The following is a 14111-nucleotide window of genomic DNA, read 5'->3' as shown; positions in this document are numbered from 1 at the left end:
TAATAACTGTGTTTGTTGCAGGATTTAATGTGGCATTACTTAATTACGGTTTTGAGGTTTTGACGACACCGTACCGTAAGTGTTACTTAGGTTTGCGACAGTTTTGACGCATAGTGGTAAGATATGGGAGCCAATCAGAGAGCACATCACATGTTTAGTGTTTTGTTCGTCACGCAGATAAGTGACCACAAAACCTCAGAGGAACCCGCCAGTGATTCCTACACCTTCAAAATAAAATATGTTCTGCTTTGCACTAATTTAAATCTTTTACCGTAGTAATATACTCATGATATGAATTTTTAAACTCTCCTCATTGTTATGAAATGTTATTTTATCCTGTTTTATTCATATTAACAGTTTGGTGCAGGTAAATTTCATTTTATTCCATCACAAAGTCTTTCATTGAACCCAGGCAAACAGGGCTGAGTCGGTTATATGATTTTGCTGTCTGCTCATAATGGAACATTCAGCCCTTTGTCCTTCATATTACCATTCTATAAACAATTTATCTTAATTTGAAATCCGAACCGGAAGAACAGTGTGAGTTCTGTTAGCTTGACGCAGACTCCAGTTCGCTTGATGCTGCGAAGTGAAACTTGCTGATCTCATCTCACTATATATATAAACAGCCAGGGGAGCGGTGGTCTCTAGCTTCACTTTCCCAGGCCCTCTGTAACGGAAAGCAGCGTTTTTAAGCTCCACGATGTCCGGACACGGTCATGGTCATGGTCACGGGCACGGCTGCGGTTGCGAGGGGGAACACGAGCCCGCGGAGAGGGGCCTAGAGTACGGACTGTACTGCCGGATCGACCTGGAGAAGCTGCAGTGTCTGAACGAGAGCAGGGACGGAGATGGAAAGCTGGTGTTCAAACCGTGGGATCGGCGAAACGAGCGGGACAAGGTATCGGTCACACAGAGCCTCTCCCCCGGTCAGTTACTCTGCACGTGGCCCCTGATGATAAAACGACTGACCGAAATGCTGCGGGTGCTGCTTGTGTGTGTGCCCGGTGAGAGTGCAGGTCGGGGGGGCTTCTGTGAGGAGCCGCTGGCTGCTCAGAGCCTCTCTGTGGGTCTACGCACTTTGCAAAACAGTTTTCAAGTTTCACATCAGTGATTTTGCAGCTTGAGTCTATGGAGTCATAGTAGTACCATAAAAAAGAATATATTTGTGAAAGAATAAGAAAATAAATGTGGAAATTTAAAAAGGAATAAATAAAGGAATGAATAAGTAAATTAAAAATGGAGAAATATAAAGAAAAATATATAAAAGAATAAGAAACAGGCTTTTATCTTTTGCCTTTGCTTCTCCCCATTGCTTTTGCTTTTACCTATTACTTTTGCTCTTACCTGTTGCCTTTGCTTTAACTTATTGATTTTGCTTTTACCTATTGCTTTTGCTTTTTGTTTTTCCTGCCCAAAGCCATTTGGTTGACAGCTTGGCCTGTCAAGGAATAGCTAAAGCATTAAGGGAAAAGTAAAAGATAAAAGCATTTCCTTACTCTTTTACATAATTCTCTTTATATTTCCGCATTTTTTAATTTACATATTTATTCCTTTATTTATCTCTGTTTCTATTTCCTTATGTATTTTCTTATTCTTTTACAGATTAATTTGTTTTTATGGCACTCCTATGACTCCACATGAGTCTGCTTAGAATATACACACCATTCTGGTCCAGTTTTGCCAGTATATTTGGGGTGGTTGTTATAATTTGACCCACCTTTGTACCATTAGCGCAGTTCGCATCCACAAAAAGTCAGGTTATACTGCAGAGGTTCTCTTGAGGGGCAGTGGTGTCAGTGGTGGGCAGCTAATTAAGGCAATTAAAGTAGGTAATTAACTGCCACAGTTTGTGTGAAAAGTTTTTAAGATTTAGCATGACTCACACTTTAAGAGTGTCATTATTTCCGATGCCTATTTCAAGCACACCGTTCATTGATCCGCTCATAGGAAAAAGACACTCCTTATAACTGCAGAACCTGCCTCAGAATGATCACGTTTTAAGTATTACAGTATTAAGTATTTAAGTAATACAGTAATATCTGTCTGTACAACCACTGATGCACTTTAAAAAGGAACTGCTAATTGCTAATTCAGTTAACTTAATTTCCCAAAATTTAAACAAATACAGGCTAAAAAACAGGGTGCAATTTGTAGTCTGCAGCATAACTCACAGAATCCATGGCATGCTCATATAAGTGAAGAATTCTAACTTTTAGATAATGATTTTTCCAGTGCCCAGTTGTGATTGCTCATACTGGGACCAGTTTGGCCCAAAAACAGTCAAACCAGTATCCCAGTCTGATAATGTGTAATGTGCACTTTAGTGTTCGTTTTATTGTTGCTGTGAATCTTAAATTACTCAGAAAGGATTCACTTCTTCTTCTCTTAGTTTGTCGAGAGCGATGCAGATGAAGAGTTGCTGTTCAACATCCCGTAAGTTCTAAAATTCTATATCATCATCATCATCGTCATCATCATCATCATCATCCGTTTTGTCATCAGCTTGAATGTTTTTCTCCTGCATGAACACTGAGTATTTTATGCTTTACTGTCTGTACACACAGACTTAAAGTATATTTATAGACTAACACACACGACCCATTTTAGGACCAGTGCTTTACTATTATAAAATCTGTTAGTATATACAGTAAGATGTTAATGAAGCTTTGCACCAATAATACTGTGATGATCACCTACACGTTTTGTAATTTCAGACCAAACTGACTGATTTCATTTTCACAAGTCACTGTTCATCCTTCATGGCAGCGTCTGCCTTCCTCTTGTCTTTCACTCTCACAGTGTCCTGTTTTTAGTCCTGATAGCATCTTCTCCTTAATTTTTTTTTTTTTTTTTTTTTTTTTCTTTGGTCTAAGATTGTAACGAAGGAACTATGTTGCATCTCATTTAGTTTTACAGGCAGCGTGAAGCTGAAAGGCATCATCATTTCTGGAGAAGACGACGACTCTCATCCAGCTGAGGTTCGACTGTGAGTGTCTGTCTCAGCTTGTCTGCTCAGGGGTCAGGGAGGTAACACAGGGTAAACTCCTTGGCCCCAGGATGCCCAATAGTCTTGGTTTGATAAATTAATTGTGTAAATTATAGTAAAGAGTGTTTTACTGATTTTAAGTTCAAGGAAGATAGGACCTTTTTCCAAAAAAAAAACCTATAAATATAAAAAATGTTATATATTTCTTACACTGTGTTCCTTATATTACCTGATTATCTCAAGACTTAAATGTTTATCCATAAAAAAACAAACAAACAACATAAGCATAAATCAAAACAAATTTTTCATCCTAGGTACAAAAACATCCCTCAGATGTCCTTCGACGCCACCGGCAGAGAACCTGAACAAGCCTTCAGACTCAACAGAGACCCTGTTGCTGAGCTGGAGTACCCGACAAAGTGAGACCAGCAATAGTGTTTAATACACTGTCTTACTTAATCATCATTTTTAATCGCACAGATGTAGCACAATTTAGCTTCATGTAACAGATGTTCCTGTCAGTCACATATGAAGGCTTTTAGATTTACCACCAGAAGAGATCGAGAACTGATAAAGTAATGTAATGTAATGTAAGCACTGTGATCATTTTCACGGCTTTCGTCTTGACGTGTCATCCCTGTTTGTGTTTCTCTTCACTCATTTTTACCTCCATACCACTGCTCCATGCTGGTTTCCATCAGTACCTTTTATATTTCTCAGACACCGTCACACATTCCTCAAGCCTCTGCCTCAAATTAATTGTTGTGTCATGATTTCCAGGATCGCTCGGTTTTCCAATGTTCAGCATCTCTCCATCCACATCTCAAAGAACTTTGGAGCAGAGAGCACAAGGGTTTACTACATCGGTCTGAGGGGCGAATACTCAGAGGTCAGTCTGAAGTGTCCATGACCAGTTTCACCTCCTGAATGCTCCTGGGGCAAAAATTTTCTGTTGGGCAATTTTTGTTGCATAAACCACAGACAGGACTCTGGATGCAAACTCATGTCTGTGATGTGACTGTCTGCATTTGTAATCCAGACAGTGGTTACGTCTCCTTTAAAACATGTTTGCCGTTGCAGTTTGGCTGTATCTAAATGGAATTTGTAGGATGCAGGGACACAAATCAATTCAACTGCAGCCTCCAAAATGACCATACAATTGAATCAACACCTCTCTACCTAATAAACCAAGATATTATTTTGCCTCATCTTTTGTTCTGAGGGCAGCAGATTCTGATTCATTGATAAATAAAGTAACTGTTACATGTTTTACAGTTGAAAAATTAACCTGTCATTGCTCTCTGATAGATGAACTATATTACAAAATGTAATGATTTTTCTAAATGACCACAAACATTTATTTGGTATTTTTATAATGTAATTTCTTGTTCCAACATTTAGCTAAAACCAGCCAATAATATCAGCCATGCCAATGTATCAGTTGGTCTCTAAATGTAATGATCTTTTTTCTAGTGCAGGACTGATGTTTAACTTGTTGTTTTCCCCTCCTCAGTTCTGTTGGTCTGTTTATATAATGGATTTTGTACTTTTCTTTTTGTACTTTTCAAGGCTTACAGACATGAAGTGACGATCTGTAACTATGAGGCGGCGGCAAACCCTGCAGATCACAAAGTGGAGAGCATCATCCCGCAAACCAACTTCATTTCCTGAAAGCTTCGGAGAGTCATGAGGAGGAAGAGAAGGAGGACGAGGAGAGGTTTCAGTGGCGTCTGCTGACTGTCATTGACACGAGTCAAAAAGTCAAAGATGAGTTCAACGCTGCGTACTGGCAGGTTGGTCAAGCTCGACCGGGACAGAGCACTGAAGTCTGAAGACCAGAGGGCTTCAGATGTGTCTGAAAGTGCCAAGTTGTCGCTCTGTTTTCTCTGGCAATAAAGAGTGAAGGCTTAGTGTGGGCAAAAAGCTTAATAATAAATGCATGAAACATTTGACACTCAGATAAAGTCTGTTTGTTGTCAGTTTAATCTGTATACTCTAATTCATCAAGACATTCATCACTTCAATAAAGTGACAGCTGCTCTTAAATAAAACAGTGAAGGCTGGGAATTAAACCAAACAATGGCAGTGTTTGATCCATTAAATGACTTTTGTTGTCATGTTTACACTCTGGATCCATAATCGGCTCCACATAATGATTTTTGGGTATAAAACATGTAAACAAACTTCAATAGTTTCAAACATCTGCAGAAAAAACACTCCTATCTAGAGTCAGCAACCACTCTGGATACATGAGCACCTTTTTAGATGGCAAAAATTCATAAAATGTCTACACAACTATATTATTTGCCTCTTGTAAAACCAACACATTGTCCATTAACCATTGTTGATATTTTCTGCCACCTAGTGGATTATTTTGTGACTGTTTACCTGTCTGAGCAGTAACTGAGATGGGCCCAGATAGCAAAATAAATCCAGCCCATACTGGGATCACATGCTTGTTTTCTTCTGGCTCAGTATATGCCTGGTTTTACGGCCCCAGTGTGGCCCCAGTGTGGCCCATGTACAGCATGATTTTCAGATGCTAATTCCACATCTGGACCAATTCTGGCACACACACAGAAAATCTTGCGGCTGTGACTCAATCCAAGAGGGTAACAGCCAAAATCAGCCCAGATGTAGAAGTATATGGGCCAGACTCGTTCCGAGGATCCAGGCATATGTTGGGCCAGAAGTTTAATTTTGCTACTTGGGGGTTCTCACAGTCCAAAAATTCTCTATTTGTCCTTCTTGAGCTGCTCTCTGCAGGACAATTGTCCTGAAATGTCTTATAGTAGTAGTAGCTACTCCATTACAAGTCAGAGTGCTGCATTAAAATGCAAATGTGCATAAGTATTATCAACAAAAATGATCTTAAAGTTCTAAACATGCAAACTGGCCCATGTCAGTGTTGTATTATCATATTGGATCATTTTTAAGCAGGGGCGCAATAGTGAGGGCTGCCAAAAAAGATTTGCATGGAAAGCTGAAGATTGATTGTAATTTGTAATTTTCTCCCTTAATAAATCCCCGTTTCTACCACACTGCTGTATGCAAATCCTCAATTGTTTCCAAACAAGCAACTAATATAAAGTATAATTTTCCCCTCTGAAATATGTTGGAGTTTAACTGTAATGCAGCAAGTTAAATCAGAGTACTTGAGTAAATACACAGAATCACTTTCACCACTGTATATTGATTATATATTGATTTTATCTGTCGTGAGTAAAAAAAAAAAAAACCAAAGTCGCGATCAGAGCGGGGCGTTCTTATCGGGTTGCTTAGCAATGACGTCTGCACGTTCTGTCCCCGCCCCCTGCTGGTGTGCGGCCAGTACCGGAAGTTCCGTTCCGTCGTGAACTGGGACAGCAAGCGGTGAGTGTATGAATTTGTGTCAGCTAGCGGGCCAAGGGTCTAATTTTTAACTACTTTAGCACGACCCAAACTGAACCGTACCGAGGCCTTTTGGTGTTTATGGTATTTTCTAAAAAGGGCCAGTGTTTCAGGTCCGAATTTGAATCGTAACGGTAGCTTGAGGCAGGCGAAGAGAGACACCGGCAGACAATACGATTAGTGTGTGAGCGACGTTAGCTAGCAGCAGCTCTACCAATACTAGCCCGTTTTTGTGTGTGTGTGTATGTGTGTGTGTGTGCGCGCGCGCGTGCCTGTGTGGCTAAACCGGGATTAAACCGGACTGCGAAGGTCGGGAGGCAGTCAGTCTGTGTTTTTTGGGGGCAGCAGAGGCTTTGCACTGCCGAATGCCATCACTACGACGATGATGATGATGATGATCATCATCATCATAATCATGATGATGGGGCGCATAACAGAGCTAACCATTCATTGTCTCTTTCCCCTTCGATACCTCCACCACCCGCTCCCTCATTTGACATGTTAGCAACACCCGCTTTTGACCGCAGTGTGTTTCTACATGCGCTAACTAGCCGAGAATCAGCAGGCGCAGAGCACAGTTAGCTGCTGCTGCTAGTGGAAGGTGGTGGTGGTGGAGGAGGTGTGGGGGGGGGTGCCTGTCACTCAGTGCCGCATATTATCTTGTTGTTTGCCAGCTATCCGTAGCCGCAGAGCAGAGAGCTCTTGGAGTGCAGCAGCCTGCTGTTTGTGTGTGTGTTTCCAGCCGTTTGACGTCCACACATAGGGGCTGCAGCACGCCTCTGTTTTTGACTTAAATGTAATTGGAGTCATGCAGGATGGAGCCTCGTGATGTGCTTTAAGTTGTCTGCAACACAGCTTTCATTTTTCCTTTCCCTTCTTGGTTCGTGTCACCTAAAAGCAACACTGGGACATTGCTGTTGACTTAGATTTTACAAAAACCTAAATGTAGATATTACAATAACCAAAATGAAAGAAGATACCCACTATCATCTGGCAGTATAAATTAGGGCTGTAACTAATAATTACTTACATTATCGATAAATGGATTTGTAGTTGAATTAAGTGTCAAAAAATATTGAAAAATATTGGCTATAATTTCCCACAGCCCAAGGTGATATATTCAAATTGCTTGTTTAACTCAAACGTCAACCAAAATCTAAAGACATTCTGTTTGGATTTTCTTCTTAAAAATTGTTAATAATCATTGCAGCTCTAGTATCAATGTTTATATCAACCGGGCATAGCTCCTAGATTGACGTGTAACATGTGTCTTTTAGGAATTGTATGTCTTTGTACTCCCACAAAATGTTTTCCCAGTGTTCTCTGTTATCTCTCAAGTAAAAATACAAAAATATTTGCCAGTTGTAACTTCTCAAATATGAGGATTTGTTAATTTTCTTTATTATATACCCTTGTTCAGCAAAGTGTCTTTGCTTCACGTCAAAACTTTAAAATAAAAATGATTAGGACAAACCAAGAGGAGGAATGGTTTTGTAAAGACGACCGAAATTAATCAAAAGAGACAGTACAGAGAAAGGTTATATAAAGCAAAAATGTGTCATTTTAAAATTGAGTTTTTAGTAGAGATTTAAAGGAAATCACAGAGGTGTAAATAATCATTAGTCACAGCCTTTGACATCAGGCTTAATATAACTCAATGCCCCAAATCTAAAACTATAGTTCATACATTTCCATCCACAGTTTGTCTCTGCTGGAGAGCCATTAAAAACCAAGGAAATGTGAATACAGGTTGCAACTGCATCTGTTTAGTGTTTTAAGGAGGGCACAGCCAGAAGATGTAAGCAGAAAGGAACTGCATCAAGAAATAAATGAAATCCAGTTGGTATGCTTGAACAAGCCTTGTTTTCACTTGTTTTTTTTAGACCGGACCTGAATTGGACTGGATGCTTGTACGCAGCGTGACACTATTTTTAACCACCGGCCTCTTCCAGAAGCAGAGAGAGTGAGCCATTGTTTCTTACAGCGTGCTCTGAAAACCCCACACAGTGTTTTATGCTGGTACTCTGGGTTTCAGGTCATTATGAATCTCCTCAACAAGAACAGGTGGAAAAAAACAGGCTATAAAAGTAATAAATTGCCTCTTTGCATATGCTACCACTTTTAGAGAGCTTGTCCTACTTGGTTGAACAGATTGTTCAGTGTCCCTGCACTCCTCCATCTCTATCTTCTCTTGTTATCTGTTTCTTTGTTTCACTTCTTCTCTGTCTGCTTTCAGTCACGGTATCCGTCAGGCTGTGTCTGTTCCCTCTGAGATGCCAGAGTGCAGCTACATTGCATCTGTTCAAAAAACAGGTTTTCATGGTGAATTAAAATTTGGTGACGAGTGCACATCTTGTGATGCACATTTTGTTCATGTCATTTGCTGAAACAGATTCATACTGAGGGATTGTTCTCAGCTCGAAATGTTTGGTAGAAAACATTCAGGGGTGGAAGAAATATTCACATCCTTCAATTTAAAATATCAATATCACAGTTTCAAAATATTCCATCGCAAATATAAGTCCTGCCTTTAATTACCTGACAACCTACTTTTTTTTTGATTAATCATTTAAATAATTGTAAAAATAGTGGAAAAAAACACCTATTGAAGCTTTCCGGAAACCAAGGTGATGTCTTTAGATGTCATTTTGTCCGACCAACTGTCTAAAACTCAGAAGACAAAGAAAAGCAGCAAATCCTCACATGTGAGAGCCTGCAGCTAAAGAATGTTTCTCATTTTTTCAAAATATGTGCCAATTAATTTTCTGTTGATTAATCACCTAATCATTTCAGCCCTAATTTGATCCTTAAACTTTTATATCAATGAAGCAAACTGAGTACAGAGGGGAAATGTCTGTTTGCTGGAACTGATAACAGCTCATAAACGTCTGAAATGTGATAAAACTACAAAACTAGAAACTGATTTTTTTTTTATGAGCAGCCAAAAAGTTGGGGCTGACTGGTTTAATAATTAACAATGCATTGTATTTTACAGGTTTATCATATATTTTGTAACAAAATGACAGCTGTCAGTGAAATGTAGTGGAGTACAAGTATAAAGTAGCATAAAACAGTGCTTGAGTAAATGTACAAGAATATACATGTGGAAGTTTCTTTCTAATACAGTTTCGTGTTTAAAAGATTAATTCTAAAACTTTGTCCTGCACTGAAAGAGACGGTTTCCCAGTCCTTTTTCCTGCCCAGTTATTATTCAGCTATTACTCATTCATCAAGGGTCAGGATGCAGGATGCCTTTTGTCCACTCTTTGGACCCTGACACATTTACCGTCCACTTCCATGCATTTTTGGGGTGAATGTGACCTTCAAATGGGAATTAGTCATGTGCCAAACATAACGGCAGTGGTGGAATTTTAACACCCGCGGAGCTTAATCCTGTTCAAGGTTTACACATTAACCTTTATGTTTCAGACATTTCCCCTGTCTCCTCATTGTCTCTTTACCAATCAGGCAGCGCAGCGTCTGACCCGCCCATCCTGCTTTGTCTTGTCCTTTCTCACATCATCAGGAAGTTAAAGGCCATTAATGAGCAAAGGCTTTTACCGCCCGGCTTTACCGTAAAACAACAAACTGATCTCATGCTTGTGTACGATGGCTGACTCACTGTCTTACAGCTGATTTACAGAGCCGGCGGGGGTGTGTTTCATTTAGTTAATGAGTCCCCTCACTTGCTGACTACAGAAACCTGCCAAACACACAAACACATACCTCATGACCGCTGCTGTAGGTTCAGCAGCAGGTTCATTATGTGCTCGTCTCTATAAGTATGTTGAGCTTTGTTGTTCCTTTTTGCGGGTTGAACAGCTGCACTGAAACAAGCTGGAGTTGTAACTGTCAGACAGAGCTGCTCATTGTCATCGCTGACTCCAAAACAACATGTAACTATACGAAAGGTGCCACTGTACACGACACTGCATCACATGTGTCTGTAAGTCCCTTGTTTTGAATAAATTATGCTGGTTTCAGAATTTATTGAATACATCCCGGTGAGTTTTGTGACCAGTCAGGTTTGGATTTAAAGAGCATTTTTTTTACCCAAGAACAAGAGATTATTGTGCTTTGAAAGGAACCCTGCTGTGTCCAGCATTTATACTTTATATCATACTAGCAAATAACAATATCATTCTTTCCGTAGTAATAATTATAATAATAATAATGATAATAAGAATCTTTATTTATACTGCACTTTTCCAAAACTACATTATAAAGGACTTGACAATGACAGCAAAAAATGTAATCAATAAAATCAATAGATTTCAAACAAGAAAAACAGATAAAACAATTAAAACTATCAGGTGTATAAAAACCAATACGGAGTCATTCTAAGAGAAATAAAACAATTCAAGGGAAAGTAAAACCAGGAAAAGCTCTCCGACAAAAGTATGTTTTAAGAAGATTTACGGACTCGGCCAATCTGATAGTGGTATTTAAACCTGCAGTGGTTAGTTGATAGGTCAAATTAATCAGCATAAACCCTGAACAATACTGGATTTTGGAGATTCTGAATGTGATGAATGTGTGTGTGTGTGTGTGTGTGTCTGTGTGTAAAAGAAAAATGAGTGTGTGTGTGTGCGTGTGTGTGTGTGTTCGAAGACGGGTGTAGTTAGAACATTATGGGCTGGTTCGATCCCGTCACTGGTCTTTTGATTAACAGTTAATTATTTTAGTCCTTTTTCACACAAAATGCTAACATTTTCTAGTTTCAACTTCTCAGATGTTAGGATTTGATGTTTTTCTTTCTTTGTTATGTGACAGTAAATTAAATAACTTAAGGTTTTTCACTGCTGGTTGGAAAAAATAAACAAACTGAAAGCATCATTGAGGCCTGGGGAAGTTGTAAATTGCATTTTTTTTGTATCTTTTGACATTAGACTTTTATAGACTCAAACATCATATTAATCAATAATGAAAATATCCTAATGTTCAAACAAAAACATTATTATTATTAATGCACAAACACTACTTACAGTCACTTTACACAGCAAACACTCTGGTAGAGATCCTTGTCTCCCTTTTAGGCGAATATTTACTAGGAATAAAAATTATGTTAAATTTATTAAACACATGCACAGAAAGTTTTTAGCTCTGATCGACTACAACAGCCACCAATGTGTAAATGAGACAAAGCCTGTATGTAGCCTGAGAGGCAAAACCTGGGGCATAAAAATCCCAGTGATACTTGAACTCAGACTGAACTCAGCTCAAACATTTTTATAAAGTCATCTCTCATCTGGACTTTGTCAGACAACAGCAAGTAATCCAACTGAAACTGTAAAAGTAGGGAACAAAAATATGATTTATTGTTTTATTATCATTATTATTATTATTAATAATTATCCCCCCTACCATCCCGTGTGTAGATGATGCTCTTTTCTGCTTTGTTGAGCTTGCACAGTTCACTTATCCGCAGAGCTGGAGACCAGAGAAAGCAAGTCTTCCTTAATTTAATATGATGTTATCCAGTGAGTCCAGAGCCCAGGGCTGATTCATCAGCAGTATACTGATTATTTGTGTAAACTGATATGTAGTTGTGTATAAATGCTCTAGAACGTTTCTGCTAGTCTATCTACAACCATGGGAATAAATTATATGAATGTATTTCCTGTTATTTGTGCCATGTGAGTAGAATCATGTTTTACATTAAGGAGATCTGGAGATCATGTGGCAACAAAAAGGGAAATTTGAAAAAGAAAAGCTAGAAAATGTATGAGATTTAAATAAAGCTCTTTGTTTGGCCGCTGCTGCACATGACAGCGTTTTATCTTGTGTCACACTGTGCGATCTGCAGTCAGCTGACCTCTGATCCCTCTGTTCTCTCTGACTTCAGCATCTCTTACAGTGTATGTGTGGCAACAACATGTCTGTGCCGCTGCTCGCCGAGGCCGTGACGGTGTCCGGGACGGAGAAGGAGACCGCGGCGGTGAGTGAAACCTGACATGTTTAATTTGTTTAACCTATACAATTACTGAGAGCATGTTATCATCACAGAGCAGGTGAGGACAGGTGGGGAAGTTCAGGGATACTTTAAAGGAGCCATTTGTAAATTTTGCTATTGCTACGTAGTCAGCGTTAGCATTAACAGCTGTTTATAATATGTCCTCCGAGCAGCGGACTGGACGCTGCAGTGACTCGGTATCAGGAAGTGACGAGACATGCCTACCAGGCCTGAGCTAGCTAGTTAGCATGCTAATTTCACTAGAAGGACCTTGTTAAGAGAGGCGACCAAGAACCTGATGGTCACTCTGGCTGAGCTCCAGAGATCCTTTATGGGAGAAAGGAAAACCATCAGATGGAGGAAACCAGACCTGATGCGTAGAGTTGGTTTTCCTTCTGTAAGGAAATGTGAGGAAATAATAAACCTGTAAAATAAAGCGTTACATCTATTCTCATCAGCCAGACCTGGTATGTTTATTGAGAGTGTATCTCAGTTGTAATATCCCTTTATTTTCCTTTTAACACAATAGTGTCTCTAATTGACGTATTTAAGAGGAAGGTCTGACACAAAAATGCCCACAGCTCATAGATGTAATGAAATTGTATTGCTTTTCACTTTTTTTAATCACAAAATGAGTGTTTGTATGGTAAAAAAAAAAAAAAAACCCTAATGATATAATCTAACTATACAGAGGTTTTAGTTGTGTCCTTGTGATGGGTTATTTAAGCAGTTCACCTTATAAAATGACAACAAAACTCTGCTCAGACTACTAATCTTTTTGTAATTTAAATTGCCAGTTTCACTTTATTTTATTCAGCTGCTGTGTTTAGTCGACATTTACCATTTAGAAACTTCAGCTTCTTTTGTTGAAAAAATATTCATCCACGTGAGACCTCTTAATAAGTCGTTATGTTATTTGCATGCATATAAAAAATTTCAGCGGATGCCCAGCCTTGACTGTCACCGTGCAGATAAAGGGTCGTGATTTATCTTGCCCCACCACAAACATTGAAACCCGCTGTATGACTCAAACTGATAGACGGAGGTTTTAATGAACTAAGACTATGTTCAGTCTGAAAACAGCTTTGTTTACCTGCTGATTGTTGCATCATAATTTCTTAGTGTCTTAGAGTATTATAAACCTCTGCAGATTTTTGGCAACATCAAATTCATGGATCTGTTTCTTAAACTTGGACTTCCTGGATTGTTTTTGATCATCTCACCTGAAACAATTAGCCTCCACCAATGCAGCCGCGTGCATTTTTTATTGTTGATCTGAATGTCTAGTTATGTTAAACAACAGTTAAATTTAAGTTTTAAGTCTTAAAATATAAATGTATTTATTATCATTTCCAGTAATGTCTGTAAAAATGGCTGTTAGAGTATTTCCTGTTTGATTATTATCAGTTAATAAACAAAATAATTGTTTGACAGATGACAGATTGGACCTTTAAATACTTCTACTACTACTAATAATAATAATAATGATAAGTTATAATGATAATTTATTTATTTAGCTTTAACAAAGTTACAAAATGTTTTAAAGACAAAAGTAAAACCAGACAACCATGTACAAGGCTTAATAAACAAATCATATGAGAAGCTGCACCTGTAGCAGAAGCGTAACAAGTAGTCAGGCACATTGTGTGGAAGGTCAGCTGGATGTGAATGTAAAAATTAAACAAGTCTTTTATGGAGCTGCGTTGAAGTGCACTGCATGGATCTGTTAAACAGCAGTATCAAAGCTGACAGCCACTGGTTCCAGCTCTGAACCTCATC

At 38.8% G+C, this 14111-nt stretch overlaps 2 protein-coding genes across 3 annotated transcripts in view; both read left to right on the top strand.

Moving 5' to 3' along the window:
• Nucleotides 1-559: 559 nt before the first annotated feature.
• pithd1 (PITH (C-terminal proteasome-interacting domain of thioredoxin-like) domain containing 1) lies at nucleotides 560-6030 on the top strand. The gene is made up of 6 exons (XM_023394805.2): nucleotides 560-901; nucleotides 2393-2436; nucleotides 2912-2989; nucleotides 3304-3408; nucleotides 3770-3878; nucleotides 4559-6030. Exons 1-6 carry the CDS (start codon nucleotides 704-706, stop codon nucleotides 4658-4660), a joined length of 636 nt encoding a protein of 211 aa, XP_023250573.1. The 5' UTR covers nucleotides 560-703; the 3' UTR covers nucleotides 4661-6030.
• A 280-nt stretch (nucleotides 6031-6310) lies between these two features.
• The window catches only part of lypla2 (lysophospholipase 2), a 17688-nt gene continuing 9887 nt past the window's right edge, over nucleotides 6311-14111 (top strand). Inside the window, exons 1-2 of one of the 2 annotated variants that reach the window (XM_023394884.2) lie at nucleotides 6311-6361; nucleotides 12225-12317. In XM_023394884.2, coding sequence (XP_023250652.1) covers nucleotides 12240-12317 — 78 coding nt within the window. In that variant the 5' untranslated portion in view covers nucleotides 6311-6361; nucleotides 12225-12239. Of the gene's footprint in view, nucleotides 6362-8262; nucleotides 8343-12224; nucleotides 12318-14111 lie in introns of those variants that run through there. The other variant, XM_023394885.2, reaches the window with a different exon arrangement.

The sequence above is a fragment of the Seriola lalandi genome, unplaced genomic scaffold (genome assembly GCF_002814215.2).
Source record: "Seriola lalandi dorsalis isolate HSWRI2012SDOR001 ecotype SW California unplaced genomic scaffold, Sedor1 jcf7180002054954, whole genome shotgun sequence".
NCBI classification, from domain to species: Eukaryota; Metazoa; Chordata; class Actinopteri; order Carangiformes; family Carangidae; genus Seriola; species Seriola lalandi.
The sequence above is the reverse complement of the archived record's forward strand: the minus strand, read 5'-3'. Positions and strand labels throughout refer to the sequence as shown.